A 23,540-nucleotide genomic window follows, 5' to 3' on the forward strand; every position below is an offset into this window, starting at 1 on the left:
ATCTTCTATACAAGTCATGTTTTGATAACAGCTATATAGTATTTGGTATTTTAAAAACCTTGTCTGGGTTATCTCCTTTTTTATACTAAATAGATTCGTAAATGAGTCCAGTGGGAAGGGAGAATGCTGTTAATTCAGTGTGCATAACTAATCTGTCCACAGTGAAAGAAAGCACGAGATTAAATATTTGCAGATGCATTGATGAAACAAAAAATGCTGAGATTTATTTTAAAAGAGTAAAAAGATGAAAACTAAAGAAAGATTCTGACCTATATATCAATTATATACCAGTGTGGTTTTTAAAAGAGTTTAAAATGTAATTTAATATGTTCTCACATCAATACTCACATCAAGCAGCAAAGTATGAATTTGTGAAAACAGAGGAGTGAAGCTGAGCATGCCACAAACGTGATCTATATAGTTTCATTACACAAACTGACCTGCAAATTACGGCATACAGTAGGTGGTGAAAACAAACACAGGACAGACTTCCTGAGCCACTGGCATCTAAGCTGCAATTAAATACTTGTCTAATTTTTCTTTTAATCCGTATTTCTTAAGTTCAGATCCAAGTCATTATGTGTATTCAAGTATAATGGTGTCAATAAACTTCTTATTTTATTACTGCTGTATAGACAGTAAATTATTGTTCAGAGAGACAGTCATGATTAGTAAATTGTAACTTAAGCCACCAAGGAACAGTTGGCTCTTCAGATGCAGCATAACATGCAGTGTTGTAACACAAATATTAAAAATAATTTTCAAAATAAACATAAATTTACAAAATTAGCAAACCACAGGAATAAGAAACTTAGAAGATCTATTGCAATCATTTTGTCATCCCATGGAAACACCATACAATTATTCCCTGAAGCTCATTCTTCAGAGTAATTTCAAGTGTCCAAGGGAGGAACATTTCATATTACTACGTATGGAAGACAAGGCAAATAGTAGCATTAGCATCAGTCACTGCCTTGGATCAGAAAAGAAATAATTAGATAGGGATAAAAATTTTAAAAGTACATTGGTTCTGGGGTTTTGAGAGAACAGAGATACTTATACCACTCTGGTTTCACTGGCCTCACAGTGAGGCCAGTGAGTAAATGCAGAGATGTAAATTGAGTATGGTATCAAAACTAATGCAAGACCTATGCAAGCAGGGCAGCAGACAATCAACTACAGAACTTAAAAGACATTTGAGTAGTATAGTTTTCTAAACTTGTCTGATTATGCCTGATATCTGCTCTAAACCTTCGAGTGAATGGAAGGCTTTTCTTACTCTTGCCACAAATCAAACTTTGAGATCCTGCCCTACAAAATCTAATGGAATTTAGAGCAGATGAGGACAGATCTAGAAAGCAATGAAGACTCCCAGGAACCAACTAGAAGCAGCTGTAAATTTCTAGTCCTTTTTCACCCCAACATTTAACCTGATGTCTTTTGATTTCTCAGTACACAAAAGCAGAAGCAATTCATTGGGAAAGAAAGATGCAGTTTGGCGCACAGTGTGGAATACCAGCTAGTGGTATTCAAATGCCCTTTATCAGTGGGCACTTGCTTGGAGAAAAATTGCCAGGTGAGGCAACAATCCACTATAGTCTTTATCAAGCCACTGTCTTCCCTCCACCCCTTTAAGGAGCTCAGGAATCCCATATAAAGCATAACAAATCAAAACAAAAAAACCAGCAAACTTTTTTTGTTGTTGTTGTTAAATACAGCAGAGACAAAAGAATTTGACTCAAAAAGCAGATTATAACATAGATGTGCAAACCTATGCTTTTAGATCTACTTCTTACAAACAGCTCCAGAATCACCAATATAAACTTTCCTGCCATGAGTGTCACTTGTCATGACACAAGAGAACTGACTTGCAACACAGTAAGAAAGAAAAAAAAAAAAATTCCACCTGTTTGCACTTCATGCTTGCTGGATTTGTTATTAATTTTCAGACAAGCTATAAAATGCTAACATCTAACAACAAATCCTCAGAAGCATTCCTGTGGGCCTACACACATCCTCAGGATTAAAAAAAAAAAAAAAACCAAAAACATTTCTCACTCACATTTAGCTACATTAAAAAACCAAACTCTTATCTGAGTAATTGTGACCTTGAACTGCAGAGCAGTATGTTATGCAAAGACAGTCTGCCCTGGGTCAGAAAGGATCCCACATCTTCCTCATGCTTGGATCCACTTCAGTCTTTTAAGAGTCTCTGAGGTTACTGTCATAAATAATAAACCGTGTTACAAAAGTTGAGAGTGTTAAATGATACCTCTTTAATAAAAGTATTTTTATGCAAAAAATATTTTTGTAGGATTGAAATTCTATAAATATTCTTGCCACTCCTCAGAGCAACAAAGAGATCTTCATTTCCTCTCAGTGTCCAAGGCCATACACAGTCACCTTTACATTACAGAAGACAATAAATAATCACATAGTCCAACATCCTACCAATCAAAGTATCACTAAGTATATGTACAACTGAGATACTCGGTATTTTATTTTCTTCAGATCTCCTTTTCCAGGGAAATTCTACAACCATCCCAGGTTGTCGTTTCCATTATTTCACTGCTGCGACAGCCAACAAACTTTCCTTAAGATCCAAACTAAATTTCCAAAGTTGTAATTTATACAGATTTTATAGCTTCTCCAGACACTATGGAGATGACCTTTGGTTACCCTGGGACTTACATATTGGAGTGGTGCCATGTCTGAGCTCCCTATACCACAAGGTGCATGGTTTTTTTCTTCCCTAGACTGAACAAATCCTTTTCCAACAACCACTCTCCATTCCTTTAACTTATCTGTCACAAGAAGTTTCGTAAACTTTTCATCATTCCTATTTTTCTCCAGACTCTCATTAGTTTGTCTACATGTTTCTGATATGATGATGTAGAAAAAAAAGCAGCATGCTTTGAGGCCTTACCAAGGCTTAAGATACTCTACTGCTCTTAGTCTAGAAACTTCACTGCTGTGAAATTTTTCCTTTTCTCTCCACAAAAAATAGGAAGCCAGGTTTTAGTGTAAAATCTTGCTCCTTTGAAAAAGCCTTGTTATGTAAATATAGCTAACAGGCTATTCAAATTAGACAACACAATTCAGAGTTGAATTTCCTTCATTCATCCTTAAAAAGAGATAAACTAGAGAGAGCAGCTCTCCTGCAAACATGCCAGTGGATACAGATTTTTGTCCATATCAAAACCAAATTTCTGGCTATTCAGTACAAATTGGAGAACTAATGGCACAATGCTTAAAAAAAAAAAACCATTAGCAAATTCCATCTAGCCCTTAAAAAACAGAGGATTAATTACTGAAATATGATACTCTAATATTCTAAGAGATGCTGAAAATTTAAACCACATAAGAACTGGCTCATGAAAAAAATGAGGACTTCTTAAAGATCAAACTCTTAAGTCTGCTGTGTTCAGTATAAACACTATTAATTCAAGTGACAGATATTTATAAAGAGGCTTATGTGGCAACATTTTCATACAAATAAAGTCACTAAATATCATCACATGTATAAATTCTTGTTCTTTAAAATCACTGACTCATTTTTGGAATACCAAAATGATATAGCTTGAACTTCAGTGATTCCTTAGTGAGCAACTGGCAGCAGCTAGAAAGTAGCTTTGCAGAAAAGAACCTGAGAGTTCTAGTGTACAAGTTGAATATAAGCCAACAATGTGCTCTTGTAGTAAAAGGTGGTCAGCAGCATCCTGGGCTGCATTAAGAAATGTCTCTCCAGCATGGAGACATAGACATACAGGAGTGAGACCACTGAAGGGCCACAAAGATGATTAATGAACCAGAGCACTGTCATATGAGGAGTGCTCAGAGACCTGAGATTGTTTTGTTTGGAAAAGAGAAGGCTCAGCGGGATCTTATCAACGCATATATATACACCTGTTGGAGCCTTCTTCAGCAGTAAAGAAAAAAAAGCCAGACTCTTCCCTGTGATACCTAATAATGAAATCACATTAGCATATACATGGAATTCCAGTTAAACATAGGAAAAAGAAACAACATTGGACTATGAGGGTCATCAAACACCAGAACAGGTTGCCCAGAGGGACTGTGGAATTCCCGTTCTTGGAAATATTCAAAACTCTACTGCACGCAGTCCTGAGCAACCTGCTCTAGGTAATCCTGCTTGGACTAAAGGGGTTGGGCTAAACCTAAAGAAGGGTTGGACTAAACAATCTCATGAGGTCTCTTCCAGTCTCAACAATTCAGAGATTCTGCATCAAGGCAACTGAAAAAAAAGTTATATGTTGAAATATACGCTGGTTAGCAAAATACCGAAAACAAACCAAATAGAAGATAATGGCTTGTTTCCAGAACTGCATATACACAACAGATGTGATTTATGTCACAAATTAATTTATTGATTTATCATTTTTTAGTTGTTTTCCAGAAATTTTCAGAAATTTACTGAAATGCTTTACAAGGTCTAACACTTCAAAAAAAATTTATCCCATTGCAATTTATCACATTGTCAAGTTTGTATCTTTTATCTGAAACTCATTCACAGTATTTATAGTTGAATTCAATGGCAACAATTAATTTTGACCACTGAGCAAATACAGTCCACTGGCATTGATTAATAGAAACTTCATTGCATTGTTTTGTCTGGAGAAAACAGGATATTTCCATATTGCCTACCCAGTGATTATGTACAGCTAGTGAAAATCATTTTAATAAAATGTTGATTCATCAATACAATAAAAACATAAAGAGGAATTATCTTTATTTATGATTATAATCTAGCTGAAGAATACTAGAAAGTTTTATGAAGGAGTTTTACAATCTTCCTCGACTAAGTAGGTTGGAAGAGTTATTCAGGTAGTATTTTACCAGTTTTATCTTTATATAATTTACCAAACTCAAGGTCTCTGAGCATGTCAGAGAACAAATGCAAATATTGAGCTAAGAGATGGATAACACATAAAACATTAATCTAATTTCTACAGGTATGCCTCTCTATACCCAACATTATAAATAATTCAAGAAAGATAACACCTATAATGACTGGTTACTGTACCTCAAGGGACAGACGTCTACCAACAAACCTAGAAGACATACAATCATACCTAATCCATTTGTCCTAGGCAGCTAAGTACATACTAACATACGAAGGACAATTACCTGGGTTTTTTCCCTCCACTGTGGCTTATTTGTTTTGCTTTTTGCCTTATAATAAAGTTGCTGGATTTCATTCATAATTAACACTATCTATACCTAACAAAGGCCTTCCATCTCTCTCATATTCAATTGCTTGCAGACATCATGCATTGCATTGCATACCCAACTGGTTTCAACTGTTGCATGCTATTATGAAAGCAATGAATCTTTGCTATGGACATTTTCCCATGAAACTCGGGAAAAAAAAAAAATGAAGAAAATTAATGTTCATTGCCACAAATAAGGCTTTCTTCTGCAAATCGCTTTTCAAGTACACCAACAATGGAGTACACTCAGTTATCTATTACAAACAAAGTAAAGATAAAATTAGCCCTTGCTTATGACTGAAAATCTTATTTAATGGTGTATGAGTTTAAAGAGTGCTGATAGAGTCTTTATAAATGATACATTTCGTCATTTGCTAAGAATCAGCAGCAGGAACAGCTGAAGCTATATTTCTGTTATAACAGTAAAAACCAAGTGACTTGAAACTAATGACTTGAGGAATTTATTTACATATTTAACCTAAATTTTCTTTAAATCAAAAAATTACATCTATCACTCCATTTGACTACTGAGCAGTTAATAAAACTAAGAGTTGTTTTTAGGAATTAACTCTTTATATTTCCCTCCTTTTGTAAAGGAGAGGTGGGGAGAACAAATACAACTGGATTTACTTCAACATGGGACAAAATTTATCAGCTCACAGAAATGACCAGAAATTTCTGCAGTATTAACAAAATCAAAATAAACAAAAAAAAAAAAATCAAAATTGACAAGGAGACTGGCTGAAGGGTACCATGGGGGATTTGGATAGTCTATATTATTTCCCAAAAATTCTCATTATGAAAAGAATAATACTGTTTTAATCTACTTGCCAAGATACAGACCATTGTAATTTTCACCATTGTAATGAGAAGTGGTAAACATCATATAAAAACATGTCCTTGAATCAGATCCCAGAATTTAAAGTCAGCTTCTTCATCTCTATTCAAGCATCATGAAAAAAAATGCATCTATATTAACTCTAACGTGTACTTTTAAGTATGAAGGGATGCTCCAGTGACCACTTAGTGTGGGTTAATGAGTGTATTAAGATGAAAGTTTTATAAATATAATTAAAATATCTTTGCATGAGTAAATTTCACTGTAAGTAGGAAGCACTGACACAAAGCTTAGTGTTATTTAAGCCCTACTTACTGAATTCCTCAAATGTGAAGACTGAAACACTATGTAGAATCTATATGCACTCAGAATACTTAAGAGCATGGGAGCCTGAACTAACTGGAAGGGATATCCTCAATAAAATGACACAGCACAGCTCTAAAAATGTTTACTGGAGCAGCAAACAGCATTCTTTTAAAACTGCAAGACCTATAAATGTAAAAGAAAAATACATTTACAACACTAAAAAAAAAAAAAAGAACATTTATTAGAATATTTTGTAAAAACAAAATCAAAAATCAAAATACTGAACTTTCTCCAAGAACTGTATTTCTGATCATCTTAGACACATCTTCATTTTTTTACACATCAGGCCACTGGGATTTACTCGAAATTCAGATGTAGCAGCACTGAATTGTTTGATTTTGAACTGAAATGTCAAATGCATTTTCCCCTAAGGGCTATGAAACTGAGAAAGAGTCACTAAAATGTTCCGCAGATTAATTCAGGTGATATGGAAAAGCTGACCAATTTGTAATGAAAATACGAGCTTGGTATCTAAAAATACTTCATTTTTGGTTCAGACTTACTGAACTACTCAGTTAAACTTCATACATCAAGACATATCCATAAAAGGGGTAACACAGCCTAAAACAATGAAAATATATGAATTCTCTTGGGCAGTGACACTGTATCTGGTAATATATTTAAATAAACCTCATAAGGCTTGTAGTATTCTTACAGAACATTTTGCTGCACTAAATTAAATGTCACAAGACAAAATGGCAGCAGTAGCAATCAAGCAGCAAAGCCAAACATGATACAAAATTACAACTTATCCTCAAATATTCCCACGAAATAACAGAGTTCATAGGACTTGAAATAAAACGACACTTAGGGGAAAAACAATATTTTGCCTGCAAAACATTCCAAAAAACTTGCTAATGGCATTTTTTTTTCTTGTGCTCTCACACAGGAAATTCCTCAAATTGAATATTTCAAATACATCCCCCCTAATCTATTGCCATAAAACGGAAAAAAAAAAAACAAACAGTGTAAGTCATCCAGACTTCTCATTTTGCGTTGTTTTGTTAAGCAATTTCTAGCACAGCATCTTTGACATCTGTTTCCAGGTAATATTGCTACTAAGCAAGTGGGAAACTAAGACTTGCTTCACTCTAAATACCAAAGACAAGGCCAAAAAACAGAACTGAAAGGCACCACAGGAGACAGTTGAAGCCCAAGAAAACTGTATTCCAGGAGGGAATTACAATATTTTCTAAAAGTTATCTATATATGGAACAGAATGCAAGAGTAAAATTAATTCCTTATTAAATGAGAGTGTCTTTTCATGCAAATATGTATGTGGATACTTTTTATATACATACTTAATAAAAGTCGGACAAAAGAATGAATAATGATGCATTCACTAGATTGTCAGTAGCTCAGTTACAGACATGACAAAGTAGCTTAAAAATTAAGGATGTTTTATTTCTTCTTATAAAATTAGTTGATTAATGTTTGAAATTAACTTTGTGGTTTATTGTCAACAAACACTACCTAAATGTACTATATCCTAGAACAGAGCTGTGAAGATAATTCATCTGATCAACTAAAACTGTGTTTTAAATTGTATTATCACATACTCTTCAGGGATTAATTCACAATGAATGTAATCCCAAACGGGCCAAGCTCTCACGCTCCCAGAGAGTAGAGGATGATCAGTGTCAATCAAACCTTAGTTTGTGGTGACTAAATGTACATCTTTGTGCTCTCTCTCCTGTCATGGCATTGATGAAAGGGGTATGGAGATGAGGAGGATATGTAGGGTATTTTCTGATAGTTTTAGAAATTCGGAAAGCTTTAAGGAAAGTCTATAACAGAAACATTTGCATAAAGCACAAAGCTCATTTAAAAAAAAATAGTTTAGAAAGCAACCTAAGAATCAGAATATAGGCATTTTCCTTATGGTATACTTAAGACAAACTTAGTAGTTTTACATTTGGACAGTATTCAGGCTCCCTGGATATCAGATCTAGACAAATGGTTATTTTGCACAATTAGTATGCAAAAAAAAAAAAAGCAACTATTTTCTAAATATTCTCAGATATACAAAGACATATAAAACACAAAAAATAGAGTTGTAAGTTTAACTTTTTTATTTTCCATTTATAAAAAGAAATAAAGCTACCTAATTAAGAATGCAACAGTTGAGAACAAGCTCAGAGCTCAGCATGAACCTATATATCTGTGTGTATATTTCACAGTATAAATCTTCCTATTCACAGTGTCACTGTTATTCTTAGATCCAGCTGTTACACACTCATTGCCAGATGGCACTTTTATGTACAATTCTAAAAGTACAATACGTGACACAGTATTGGAAAAAAATAGATATTTAGGAATAACTACACTGTTGCCTCTGAAAATATAAACAACTAATCTGAAAACCAAACATGAGTAGAACATATAAAGCAAGTTGTGAGAGTTTTTACGTTTTCACCTTGCCATTCATGGACTCTATTATTTCTACACTGATGTCAGCTTTTAGTGAAGGGACTCCAGTAAATGGTAAACTTCAAGAGACAAGACAGTAATAACAGGTCATTAGAAATCAAGCTCTTTGCCAAAATAAATAAATAAATAAATAAATAAATAAAATCTGTGACTGTAAAGCACAGCTTATATCTATGGCTGCATATTACATTGTATTGTACCCAAGAAGAGAACATAGAACCACAATAGGAAAGGATATTCACATTATAAACATGCTACTGCTATCACAAGAAATAAAAAATGGAACCCCTAAGTAACCAGTTTAGCAGGAAATTGAGCTATCTGCTAGTGCTTTTACTGACCATGCCTAAAGATGATCATGGCAAGCAAATGTTATCCTCTATTCAAGTTACTAATTCAGTATGATATGCAAAGGTCAGGATGACAAATGGAAATGAAAAAAGACAGTTCATCTTTAAAGCCCATGTAAATAATACTTAGAAAAGAACTTCTATATGTATTTGTTAAAACACCTTTTACATGCAGAAAAGTAATCAGAAGCAGACACAGGAAGGAGGAAGGTTGTTGAAAACTACTTATAAAAAAGCATGGACAAGTATGGCAGATATCAAGCTCTCTATTCTACTGCAGCACATTCAGCAGACTCTAGAGAACCATCTAAAGAATACATCAAGTCAGATTTTTCTCTCAAGAATGAAGGATAATTCCATTATTTCCTTACCTTGAAGAATTACATGATGAAAAATTTTAAAGGAAATGGGAACTAGAAAAAAACAATCATTAGGATGCATGATAAGGAAAATAAGGAGGTGATTGGTGACAGTCAACGTCACTTCACTAATGGCAAATTGTGCCTGACCAATTTGGTGGCCTTCTACAATACGGTTACAATATTGGTGCATAAGGGAAGAGCACCTGATGCCATCTACCTGGACTTGTGCAAAGCATTTGATACTGTCCTGCACAAAATTCTTGTTTCTAAACTGGAAAGACATAGATTTGAGGGATGGACCACCCTGTGGATAAGGAATTGCATGGATATTCCCACTCAAAAGAGTTGCGGCCAACAGCTTGCAGTCCAAGTGGAGACCAGTGATGAGCGGTGTTACTCAGGGGTTGGTATTGGAACTGGCACTGTTTAATATCTTTGTCAGTGACATATACAGTGAGATTGAGTGCATTTTCAGCAAGTTTGCCAGCGACACAAAGCTGTGTGATGCAAAGATGGGGACAGACTTTTTGGTAGGGTCTGCTGTGACAGGACAAAGGGTAATGGCTCTAAAGTGGAAGAGGGTAGATTTAGACTAGATATCAGGATTGATTTTCTTACAGTGAGGGTAATGGAACACTGGCACAGGTTGCCCAGAGAGGCGGTGGATGCCACATCCCTGGAGACATTCAAGGCCAGGTTGGATGGGGCTCTGAGCAACCTGATCTGGTTGGAGATGTTCCTGCTCCTTGGAGGGAGGTTGGGCTAGATGACCTTTAATGGTCCCTTCCAACCCCAAATATTCTATGATTCTATTCTGTATTAAAGTAGATCACTTTCTTAAACCAAACTCTAAGTAATTGCTTCTGACTTCTTTGAATGTTCTGCTTTTATTGAAACTACAAATGGAAGACAGACATTAAAGTGAAGGCATCTCTATAAAATAGAAATGTCATTATTTGGTTATTTGTTATCTAAAGATCAAAATAATCATGTGGGTGATATTTATAATATCTCTTGGCAAATGTTTCATGTTTAACTGCTATTTACTGAAATTACCATTGTGCAAGAAAATAGTATTTTATGAATGAGATACTACAAATAAAGGAACGGAGGATTCTAGTCCTTAGTAAGAAGTGAAACATTTCCTACCAGAATGTGACCATATTTAATTGACAGGGATGCCAAGATAGTAATTTCTCTGCTAAATAAATCCTCTGTTTAAGAACTGAAATACCCTATTAGTTGCTGCTACATATCACTGAAACATATTAACTTTAAAGAAAAAAATTCTATATACATCTTGTGGTACTAGGAGACAACAATTCAAGCTGGTGGCTTATAAAAAGTAGAAGCATCAAATAAACAACAGAATAATCTTAATGAAGGGTACTGGAATAATCCCTACCATTTTCAAAACAAATAATCTTCATCCTTTCCACCAAAAATTATTAATTTTTATCATTTTGTTTAGAACCTTTCTTAAAAGGTGAGTTAGGAATGCTTTTTACTAAGAAGTCAATTCAGATTAAAGTAGATATATTGGATCACAACTGGGCCCATATTTTTTAATGGAGTACGGTGCAGAGATCCCTAAGTTTGTGCCAGAACCAGAATGAGTGCAGACATACTGTACAGCAACACAAAGCTGCTTAACTGGCTCTGCTGAGATGTAAGACCAACTGGGATGGACATACTACCTTGATGAATCTGCACTATTTTCTGACCTCAGATCTCTCCAGACAGCATTGCACTGGACATCCCATTTCATTTGGTACTAGTCTGGGAGAGTATCTGTTGGAGTGATGAACTCGGTTGCATACAAATGGTCTTAGTTTACCCTCCTCTCACAGCTGTGATGGCATTCATTTTGCCTCCAGTCACCTTCCCTATATGACAAACATAGCAGTGAGCAACGGGCACCATCTTCAGTATTGAGCCTTATTGACTTCCTCAGTGTCTTCCACTATAACTAATCATGACACACATCCTTGCCTGACAAAACTCAGTGGTCTTTCAACTCTTTCCCGTTCCTTCACTATCTATAAAAATTCCCTTCTTTCTTGATGCCCCTTAGGTATGTAGGATTCTTTTGTGGACATACCTGTCATTGTGTCTGCCAAACTACTAACAGATTAAGTCTTGAATTTTGCTTTAGACAAGCGCTTACACTAGTACTCTTCAGCTTTGGATTAAATACATTATTTTTGTAACTCTATGCATAAGATCAAATAACAGGTAAGTGTCCACGGCACAGGCAGAACACAACAGCTATCAAATGTTTTGTCAAAGTAAAGCACACAATGGTATATGTCACTATCTGTCTGGTGTGCACCCTAGATCCTGTTTGTCTCCACTGCTCCTTGCCAGACCGTAGTGTCTGTTGTTCCAGTTGTTTTACTGAGGATAGTGCAAGCCTTCCTCTCACTGTACCTTAATTATTTCCTGTTTGACAAAAACCTAAATGGAATTACTTTTACTAATCAAGCACTTGGGAATCTTAGACTAATATTTGACTACATTTGATTCTACATTGAAGAAATTATTATCAGATGAGCTGCTAATAAAGAATAGAGCAGAATTTTTCACTTCAGGAATATATCTGGGGAGTTTTTAACCTGAATTAAGCTACTAATGAGTATTTACACAAAAAAAAAAAAAAAACCCACAACAAAACAAAATAACAAAGAGACATACATATGTGCAGGAAGAAAGTAGGGTAAGAGAGAAGGAGGAGAAAACAAAGGAAAAGTGTGCAAGTATATTAACTTGAGGTTGTCAAATTTAAACAGCAGCCAGGAGTTAAACGTTGGCTGAAAATCTAGAGAAACCTACGGTTAAAACACTTTTCTATCCCCATTGAAAGAGCAGCCAAGCAGCTGGTAGGCATACATGGATTAGGTGGCCCATAGAAAGGTTAAGCGCCCTAGGGAAATCTTGTATGCTGTCAGTTTTGCTCTCCTTGAGGAAAACAATCGAACAAAGGCTTCTAGAATGCAGTGCCTAAAATCATTATATAATCCATTAGTTTCACAAAAGACAATTGCCCTGAAAAATAGCTGTATTTTGTTGGTATGAAGTTGAAATGTAAGTGGAAACAGGTTTTATTCTATTTAACACTTTTGACCTGGGTGTATTGGGCACCCAGAAGCTTTGCCATTGTGCTTTAAAAAGTTTTTTTAAAAGATCTTCAGAAAAGCACCACCTTATATGCTTCTGTGGTAATATATTAAATAAAAAACTGCTAAAATTAATGAGAACACTCACAGCAATGTTAAGAAGGAGAAAGTATTGTCCTCACTTTAAGGGAGCTCAAGACAGAACTTGAGTATTTCCACCACTCACAACACCACATTTGTGTTGTACTTGACACATCCAGGCTTGACACTCACACAATATAGAGCTGACATCCACATATTCAAGCATACTTGTTGCTGGTGCTACCACCTACCTAAATATCAGTACATACAGGTGTCAACAGTGTAATGTCTGATCTTCTGAGACACCTAAGGATTGTTTTAGAATATAACCACTGCCATTACTTGACAGCTAGGCTGGCTCACATGGAGTGACTCCAGCATACTATCTTAATCATTGCAGTAATGGCAAGCATAAAGCTAGTTGGGAGAAAAGCAGCAAATGCGTAGTCCGGAAGCTTTAAAATGCTACTAGTACTTGAGAATATCACCCTCCCAAAATAACTGGATTCAATAGAATAATAAGCCCCTTTTTATTTGTTTCTTCTCCGTTAGGCTGCCAACTTGCCTGTTACACCACAGCATTGAGCTTGATATGAAAACAAGGGTGGAGTAAGAATAATATAAAGGAGAGGATATTCCTAGTTACACAGGTTTGTTGCAAACCATCACATACCTCAAGAGATTAGGATGAAACTTTCTATTGTCTCGCCAAAACTACAACACTATAATGTTGTTGTAAATCTAAAAAAAAAAAATGTAGAGACACTCTGCAGGGTTTTACTGGCTCACCTTATCTTGGAAAAAAAATCTATCAAACCCAAGAGTTCGAAATCTTCACAGATATGCAAGATATAATGTTCATACTGTCTCATTCATTCACAGTTTTTCAAAAGCGTTCCTATCAGTCTCCTAAGACATCTTTTTTTCTCCTGCAAACTGTAATTTTTGGCAAATATTCTTGCTCTGTGTTTCTTAACCTAGTCTTGAATTTGAAAGATTCTACATATGACCAATGAACATAAAAAACATAATTTTGCAACAGTATGTATAATCTCAACATACAAAAGTAGTTTTTTTCTCTCTATTCATTCTATAGATCCAATGTGACTGTGTTCAATCTATTTTATATACCATCTTTTCCCTAGTCTTGAGTTATTTTGGTAGACCATACACTATCATAAATTTCTTTGCACTCAGGTGATGAGACCAAGCACTGATTTGAAGTAGATGAATGAAGCAATTTAAAGATGTATAATTGCTGCAGGAAAGGAGAGAAAGGAGAATGTACTAGAATACTCACTTTGACGAATCTATGAAGTATATTACAAGAGCACCAATACTAAGAGCAAAGACTAAGACAACCTATAAAAGAAAAGAAAAGAGTCATTATTTAACAGTGTTAAAGTGAAACATTTATTATTTTACACACACAAAAAGGAAAATAAATTATAAACTAGTATTTTTTATTTCAGCTGTCATTTTCTTTAGAAAGCTACTCCTACTTCAATTTCAAACACTATATATTATCATAGAATGATTTCTTATATTGAAAAATAAACATAAACAAGTTGAATGCTAGGCTCAGAGAAACCCAGTACACAATTAGGTCCTAGATCCTAATCTCTGCTAAGCTATATCCTTTAATTCCAAATGGCAAGCAATCCTACTGCATGGCATTCAAATCGCACTATAAGACCTATCCTTCAGAACTATAGTAAGTTTCTGCTCATTGACAGGTAAACCAAGAGTGATGACAGATTAGACTGAATTTCCATTTATATACATGGTTGTGAAATCTGTAGGATAAGTGTTAGGCTATGTAAAAATATGTATTTACTCTACACTCCTGTCCACTGAGACTACAGTTAATTTTCAAACAGGTTAAAACAATAGCTTGATGCAGCATGGTCTGATACAATGAATACCTACCACAGGCACCTTGTAGTCCCAACCTTTTCCTCCCTTTACATCTGTTGACTTTTTGAATCAAATAATTTTGTTAGGTCTAGCACCCAGCCCTTATTAAAACAAGGCAGAACTTGTTTTTTTCTGGCTAGTGTAGCAGAAGCTGGATTAATCACATCTCCATCTGTCTCTTAATTTCTTTTTCTGAACATAATGCCAATACAACTGTCTGTTCTACTGACTCCCAAAGATTGTCCAACACTGTGGCTAGATGTAGTTTCACATCTACTCATAGTAGGTCTGCATCTAGACAGGACAGCATAAATGAAATTTCTGCACTCAAATTTTTGCTTCAAGAATCATGAAGCACACAATAATTTGTGTACCCATTGTGACGTAGATTTCTGATATCCTTACTCTAGGTTGCTCTCTCTTGAACAATGCCATCCACTGGGTAATTTGGAGTAGGAAAACATGAACCCAATAAGCTATTTTTTGTACCTCAGAATGCAATCCTTCTGTCAGAAATCAAAAAAGAATCTTGTCTGCTGCACTGAGGATGGGAAACAAATGGAAAATTATGTCTCCTGCAACTCATCTGATCTGATGGTCTACAGAATCTAAACAAAATGTCCCTTAGTCTTCTGGCAGGCATGCCTCAAGTAGCTGCTTAGAAGTAATGCCCCTTAAAACAAATCCAGAGAATTGATCACTCAGGATTGCGAAAACCAGGGTACTAACTAAGGGGACATGCAGCTCCTTTAGCTGTCAGTTAAAATACAACTTATTTGGTCAGAAGTGGCTAAAATTTAAGATACTGTCTAAACAACTGCATCTGTGAAATGAACTAGTGGTGTTATTCCAGTTCTGACTGAGCAGATTTATTAATCTGTACGAATAGCATAACTAATACATGCTACCACCCCTATTGCTACTTCCGTTGACAATCTCAACTGTTTAAGCAACAGATGAGCACTTAAACAAAAATTTCTTAATTCAATACAGGCTTCAGACGTTTTTCTGAAGCTGCCATATTAGGAAGGATTCTGACAATCCTAGTGCAAGCAATACAAAAGAATGTGCAATGTGTTAATTCTAAGTGGACTTACTGAAGAAAACAGTGTAGAAGTTTCTCTACTCTCAGTTATCACTCAATGCTGTAATGGCAGTATCTGAAGCAAAATATAATTCTAATTACATAACCAAACTCTGGAGCTATTCAGTGCCACAATCAAACAGGCACATGTTTTCCAATGAAAGAAACTCATTAATTTCTTATCATTATCTAATCACTACAACTTGTTAAGAAAATTCTATTCAACTGAAAGTTTGAATTAATTTTTCATTCCTTTTAGATCTTGCTGACCATAACTTTTTACTTTGTGAATGTTTGAGGAAGAGTATTTTGCCTAAGTATAAGTACCTGTTGTCTTATCTGATGCATTATCACCCAAATCAGTGAGATCTGTCAGTGAAATTCAAGGAGTAAAGCATGAAACTCTTCAAATAACATTTTCACTACCTAAGTCTAATATAATGTTAACATCCAGAGTTTGAATCTTCTTTCATTAAACTACATTATTGATCAGATGTGTAGAGGTGTTGCAAGGTGAAATAAGCTATTAAATCCTTATCAACTGGTAAGAGTCTCACCATCTCAGAAAAAAACTAATGTGGTAAACAGACCTTGTGGCTTGTCACCTGGCAATATACCCCTAATTATGATTAGTAGTGATCCCAAAGCCCATTTTTCTCTGAATTAAGCTACTAGGAATCAAATTGATTGTGCACACCCTGCCCCACCCCTTGCATTATTCCAAGTCACACACAATCACAGTTTGGATCTGAATAAAATCTGCTCCCTTGTCTAGCTCTAGAATTATTTATTATCAACATGTTGCAGGAGAAGTCTCAAATTATTTTTTTTTTTTTTTTTTTTTTTAAACAGAGTTAACCAAGGTGCTGAGGGCTCTGGGAACACAGTGCTTACAATTTTTGGTGAAAATTTTCATTTGACTCAAACCAGTTTCAAACACAGATATTCAATCTTACACACTTTAAAGTCAGGTATTAATGGTGATGTTTTAGCCTACATTCTGTGGAATAATTTATATACTAATAGCATTATCAAAACCACTATTAAATACAAGTATCTCCTTAAAATAATAAAAATAAAGCAAATCAACAAATAACCAAAAAAAAAATCCAACTCACAAAAAAAAACTCAAATCAAATCAACAGATTCACCCTACAGTAGGAATTTTGAGCTGAAGAATGCTGAAATGATCATTTCATGCTGAAAATTAAATTTGAGAAACCAAACTGTAATCTGTTTGGGACTATATTACACTCCTCATTCTTTCAAGTTTTGCAAAGTACACAAGTAAAGCTGGACTTCTATTTTCAATTTCAAATAGCAAGTCTTAGGTAACAACATTCAGTCACTGTCTATTAGCCAAAGCAGTTGTTGAGAACAAAACCAACATAACTGTATACCAGCCTTCCATTTTAGTTATATCTAGTCCCTTAATAATCATCACTGTGCTGCTTAAATCATGTTATGTAGATGCTGAGTAAGTACTTCCAAGACACTTACGGAATTTAAATGTTCCATGACAATTCATATAACTGCAGTAAAATATAAATATCTAAGTTTTGCAAGAAGCTCCAGGTTCCCATGCTATACCAAACAGTGAGATATGTATGCAAAACTACACCATTCCCCTACTGTAACACACATCTGATTTTAAACTGAGGCTTGTTTTCTCTTCTATTGCCCTAAAATATAAACCTAACATTACAATTCATAACATCCCCAAAACCCACAGAACGGGTATCAGAAGAGAATAGAACTTTAAACTCCATTTTTATCCTGCTAGCAGAGAAACACATTTTTCCTTTGCTAAGTGACAGATGTATTGAGCTGAACTCAAATATATCAAGTTTACAGAAAAAGCAGGGCCTGAACCAATCAGGTTAGAGTTATATTAAAATTTTTAAAAATAAAATTAATACCCTTACATGCTATATAAACACATTTGGCAGCAACTCAGATGCAAGTTTTTAGCTGTATTCCCATCTGAAAAAGCTGAATGCAACCTGGTTATTCAGTCTCAGGAAGACAATTATTGAGTTTAGGTCTAGATTGAAATCGGAGTCTTTGCTAGATTGTCATGGAGATAACACCTATTTGGGGGAACTTACTATGCTTGAGGAAAGGTATGAACAGAGACAGACTGGTACTCCAAATCCACAGCAACTATAATCTAAGGGAGGAAAAAAGCACATATGCATGTGAATTATTGCCTTTTTTGTCAACCAGGCCATGGAGAGAAGCTTACTTGTTCTGTTTATTATTCCAAGCTGTTTGGCACAACACTGCAACTGCTACACATCTATTAAAACTTCTTTCTGTCTGGAAGGAAAGAATCTTTTCATTTATAAGAACTTGCTGTTTGTTTAAGATTGGGAAATATGAAGTCATATGCTTAGCAGCTACACTAAGCACTTAGTACAAGTTTAAAATAAACACCAATCTAATTAAAGGAAAGAGAGGGAAAAACATGTAATAGCTGCTGTGTATCTTAAATCTTTGCTTAAAAAAAAAAGAAAAAAAAACCAAAAAAACAAAATCCAGCTAGAGAGTTCAACAAAAGTGAATAATGTCTTTTTGAGGCAGGAGCCAGAAACTGCAGATAAAATCCACTTAAAGAAAAACTATAAAAAATGTTTTTTAAAGAAAAACTATAAAAAAAGTTTTGCTCTCCACTGATAGTAAGACACTCCAGAAGAGCTTTGACTGCTCTGTTGCAGTCAAACTTTATGCATCCACATTAAGGACAGAAAAGAAGAAGAAAAAAAAACAAAGCTGTACATTTTATAGCCATTGAGAAAATACTATCAGAATTAAGCCACGATAACGGTAAAGGGGATCAGCACACCTTCCAGGACAAGGTCTATGTAAAAAAAGGATGGTATTGATAATCCAATGGGTGGCACTGTTTCCCCTACAAGTGCATTGAACATTGTCCCAGCATTATTGAAGAAACATGGGAAAATGGAAAGGCTGTTCACAGTAGAGAGGAGGGCTACAGTTAATACATCCACAACAATGAGTAGTGTAGGGACCCTAGAGTAGGAACTTCAATCTCTCATTTACCCTGTAACATCTCAACATTCTGTAGAACATGAAACAGAGCTCATGGAAGGTTCAAAGGCAAATTCTTGCTTATATAATATTGAACTATCCAAATATCATTAATATAAAACAGCATAGAACTAAAGAAGTAAAAAAGAAAAGAAAAAAGGAATAGTTGTCTAATGTTATATTCCTCTCAACATAAGAAGTATACAGTGAAAAGAAAAAAAAAATTCAGGAATCCTGTAATCACTAAGACTTCAGGGCACCAGATTCCTTATTTTGTCATCTGATTACAATCTGTTGTGTATTGTTCTTCAGAAATGTCTGAAACTCTTATATTCTAAGTAGTACAGTAGGCTTAGGATTGAAAAATTTCATGTTAGAATAATATTAAGTTGTTGATTATTAATATTTTTTAGAATTTCACTTAATTTTAATTTCTACATCATACAGTAAATTCTGTTAATGAGCTACTGAGCTTTTTCATAGGATTCTTCAAAAAGCTTTTATATTTCAAATTATTTAAGGAGACTACAAATTATTTCTTATGAGCATAAAGCTACATCCTCAAGGATCTACTAATTTTGGAACACTAAAGTTTGCATTATTAAGATGTCAATAGCCTGAGGGTTTGACCCAAGTTGAATAAAACTGTACATGCTTTAAATGTAAAACAAAAATTTCCTTTAACCATAAAAATTGAAATCAATTATATTTCTTTTCTAAATAAACAGAATTTACTTGTCTGGATTTGTTAGGAATGAAAACCTGCATTTCGAAGGACACATCAGCTACAAGTTACAGTTCAGAATTAGAAATTACTTCTTCCTTGCTTAGCAATCCCAGCATTAACTTTCAGACTCTAGGATAGACACCAGCAGCGGTACAGTTATTGTAGTTTAACAGAAGTAAGACTCAAGCAAGTCTAGATCACAGAAGAGCCAAAATGGCTTACTTAAATTGATGTCTCATTAACTGATACCCTATATGCAAACAACAACATTCAAAAAGCATTCCATGTAGGCAAAGCCATAAGTGGTAAGAAACTATGTACCGCAGCTGATATAAACAGCTGAGCAATGAATATCTCTTAGGTTATTATAACTACAAATGAAGTAAGTGCTATTTACTATAATGTAATATAGATTCTTGCTCTAACAATCAGTGTTCTCCACGCATCTTTTTTTGGTAGCACTATACTTCATTAAGATGTTTTTATTAATATTACCTTTGGACATATCATAGTGAACTAAAGCACTTGCATAATGTTCATATTAGTACATTCAACAAAATGGTCTTCAGATCCCTGTTATTTGTCAAGACAAATAAAATATATATTTTTTTTTAGCAATTCATAGTAAATTTCTGTTTAGAGACTTTTTTTTCCACAATACCCTGATACCCAGGAGTAAAGCAGGAGTGAGGATCTCTAAAATCTATCAGCAGGACCTAGTACTATGCTCCGTATGGAGCTGTACATTGACTTTTCTGTGGAGTTAAATACATTGTCCTGTCTCCAGTCTTTCTGCCTCTGCTTCTTTACCTCGTTCCTCCCAGGCCAATGTATAAATAACTAAAACAACAAAGGCAAAAGTACAAAACATCCACCATCTACTCTATGAGGTCATGAATTCCAGGGGCTCTTAGAAGGTCATTCTACCTCAATTCTGGTTTGCAAGATCATCTTTCTTATTGATTAAATGGTCTCTTAATATCTTCCAGAACAACTGCATACAATGCCAGTTTCTCTTTAAAGAAAACTATCTAACCATGCATCAGTAGTCACGAGCCACCTTACAGGAGTAAACCAGGAAATGCAAGCAGATGAGAGCTGAAGTAGGTGAATAGAAGGAGACAGGTAAAGTGATAAAATAACGAAAAGACAAACTAAGATTGTATCTTGCTCCTACCAGCAATAAACAATAAATGAAAAGTTCAAACAAAGATTCTAAGAAACTGGGAAATTTCCTGTCATTTACCTTTTATTCACAAATACAGGGAAACAGATTTTACAGTTAATATAATCTCTGTGTAAGAGCCATGCTTGATGGAACATAATACTACAAAGAAGCAACAGTGATATATGCATTGGTTGTCGTGTGAGTAGAGGCAAAGTGCAAATTTTACAGTCAACACCTGATGTAGACAACAGGATACATGGTAACAGCTATGAATCTTAAGGAATGTGTCTGCTGGGTAGTGTGCTAGCTAGTAAATCTGTCTCCGTGACTTATTGATTCTGCCATCTTGCATGCAGAAGAGGCAGGCAATACAGGGGGGTGAACCCAAACAAACAAACAAACTCCCCACATTTCTACTATTTCTTCCACACTTCAAATATCAGATAGGATATTCAGCATCCAATTCCAGAAGGAATTAAGAACCTCCAAGGAGGACAGAAAGCAACCTCATCTTCCAGGGAAGTCAGAAAATGTTCAAGAGTACAAAAATCTGAAAAGCCTTTACTAGCTCTTGGTTTTGAGCCTGAAGCAAATAAAGTACTAAATCCAAACGTTACAACTTTGATAGCCACATTAAAAAATTCTCCGAAACCCGAAGACTTTAAAATGTTTGCATATAAGTTATTTCCTTTCAATTACTTTCTGCTTTTTCATTTTGTTTACCTTTATTACACAACAAGGAGTTAACTAAAAAGTTAATTAGCTATTAAATTCTACAGTAACTAAATTAGTCACCAACATGCATTAAAAGGAGTCCTGAAAACTGAAACGAGATTCTTCACTACATAAATTTTCCCCTTTTGAAAGCTCATATAGACCTACCATATTCCAAGAAAAGTCAAAGTTTATCCAAAAAAGGAGGTGAAAAGGAGTGAGAAATTACAATTTGATAAACCAAAAAGTCTCAGTGGACTCCTCTAGGAAAATTCATGGCAAGGATTTAATTTTAAAAATAAAAGGCAGCAGTAAAGTAGGTCAGCATGAGCTCTGGATGATGATCATGAGCAACCAAAAGACATAGTTATTATCCCTAGTTTTGCCACTCATGATATGTAACCTAAAGCACATTACCTGACCTCTCCAGGCTTCCAATTCTCCATCTTGCTTTCATTTGGCAAAGATACCACACGTCAACTCATTAGGGAAACAGCTGTCTTTCATTACAGGTGTTTGCAATGGATCTAGCACAGCTGAGACCTCTACTGCTGCCACAATAATAATAAAAAGTCTGAGTAGGACACAATGTAACAGTGTCACTACTATCTATGAAAGCAAAGGGACTTTCTATTTAAATAAAAACCTTTGATAAAGATGTCAATATCTCTTTCCAAGATAAACTTCTTGTTTATCTTTCTGGAATTACATTCTTTGTCCCACTAAGCCACTATCTAGTATAGCAGGGCTCTAATTTATTACTGAAAATAAAATTATGTATTTATTGTAAATATATCCTAACAAATATAGTTCATATTTAAAGCATCTCTCTTTTTTTTAACAGACATATTTTACAGATAAGAAATATAGAAACAAAACTGCTGAGAGAGAAAATGGATGCAGCAGATAAAGAAGAGTTACCAAAAAAAAAGGAAATACTAGCCACATATTCAGTTCCCACATATTGGACTTATGCATCAGAACAATAACTTGAGTATTGTCTGATAGGTACAGGTAAGATGCAAGGTAAGGCTTGAATCACTGTGAGCTTGCCTAATTATTCATAACTGTAGTAAGTAATTAATGTAAAAGGTCACTAGGAATAGGATCTATGACATCTCTGAATAAAACCACACAAAACAGAATCAGCAAATTCAGCCTGTCTGCCATCAGCTGCATTTTATTCTCTCTCCAATCAAAGATTCAACTTGTTTACATACACTTTAGATTACTTATCATTTGAGCAGACTGCTTGAAATTAAGAAGTCTTTCTTATTAAAGGGATGCTGTGGAATCAAAATTTAGGAATCAACAGAGCAGACATGAGACTCAGGAATATAAAAAAAAAAATCAAAGGAAATAAACCAAATAAACCAAAGAAAACTAGTATCTTAATGCATATTTGTTTTCCACACACATTCCCAATCTCATTTGAGAAAGAATTTTAAAAAAGGAAATATTTTTGCTTGTTCTGTATATGATTCTAATATGTGTTAATATTTCAGCTTTACTTTTTCATTCTTTTTTAAAAGTTGGGTTTTTTCTCAACTTTCCACTGACATATTGACAATAAAATGAAAATTTCTGTTCAATCCATAAATTTGAAAAGACTAAGATTTTCTAATGAGTGAAAAAAATACAAGACAAAAACTTCCATCTGTTAATGGTGCTCTGTAGCTTGAATTTAATTAGGTTTGCTGGGAGAGTGCCTGGTAATATGACCAATTAAAGTGTATATAACTTCTCCAATTCAGTGTTTAATTTCATTAGTAAAAAAAAAAAATAGCAGTACTTTCTATCACAATGTGCCATTTTCTAGAGCTAAATGGATGGCATCATATGTACACAGGTATGTAAATATGTGTGTGTGTGAATATATATATATATATATTTTTCCCCCCTCTAAGCTAAAAGGTCCTTTCTCCTGACTACCTACCAGTCATCCAAATCACCTCCCATTAAGGTCACCAAAAAAAAAAAAAAATTCCCTTTTTGTATACTGGTAAAAGCGTAACTCACACTGATTGCCAGTGGATACATGACTGGCTGTACAGTCACAATGAGCAAAAAAGTTATGTTGGTAACAGTTACCTACAAACTATTCT

At 34.7% G+C, this 23,540-nt stretch overlaps 1 protein-coding gene across 6 annotated transcripts in view; it reads right to left on the reverse strand.

Moving 5' to 3' along the window:
* Positions 1–23,540, reverse strand: part of KCNMA1 (potassium calcium-activated channel subfamily M alpha 1) — a 494,817-nt gene that overhangs the window by 252,338 nt on the left and 218,939 nt on the right. For all 6 annotated transcript variants that reach the window (XM_086752630.1, XM_086752629.1, XM_086752628.1 and 3 more), the window contains exon 3: positions 14,075–14,136. In XM_086752630.1, the coding sequence (XP_086608756.1) occupies positions 14,075–14,136 (62 nt within the window). The remainder of the gene's footprint in view (positions 1–14,074; positions 14,137–23,540) is intronic.

This window comes from Chlamydotis macqueenii, chromosome 7 (assembly GCF_036417535.1).
Source record: "Chlamydotis macqueenii isolate bChlMac1 chromosome 7, bChlMac1.mat, whole genome shotgun sequence".
In the NCBI taxonomy this organism is placed as follows: Eukaryota; Metazoa; Chordata; class Aves; order Otidiformes; family Otididae; genus Chlamydotis; species Chlamydotis macqueenii.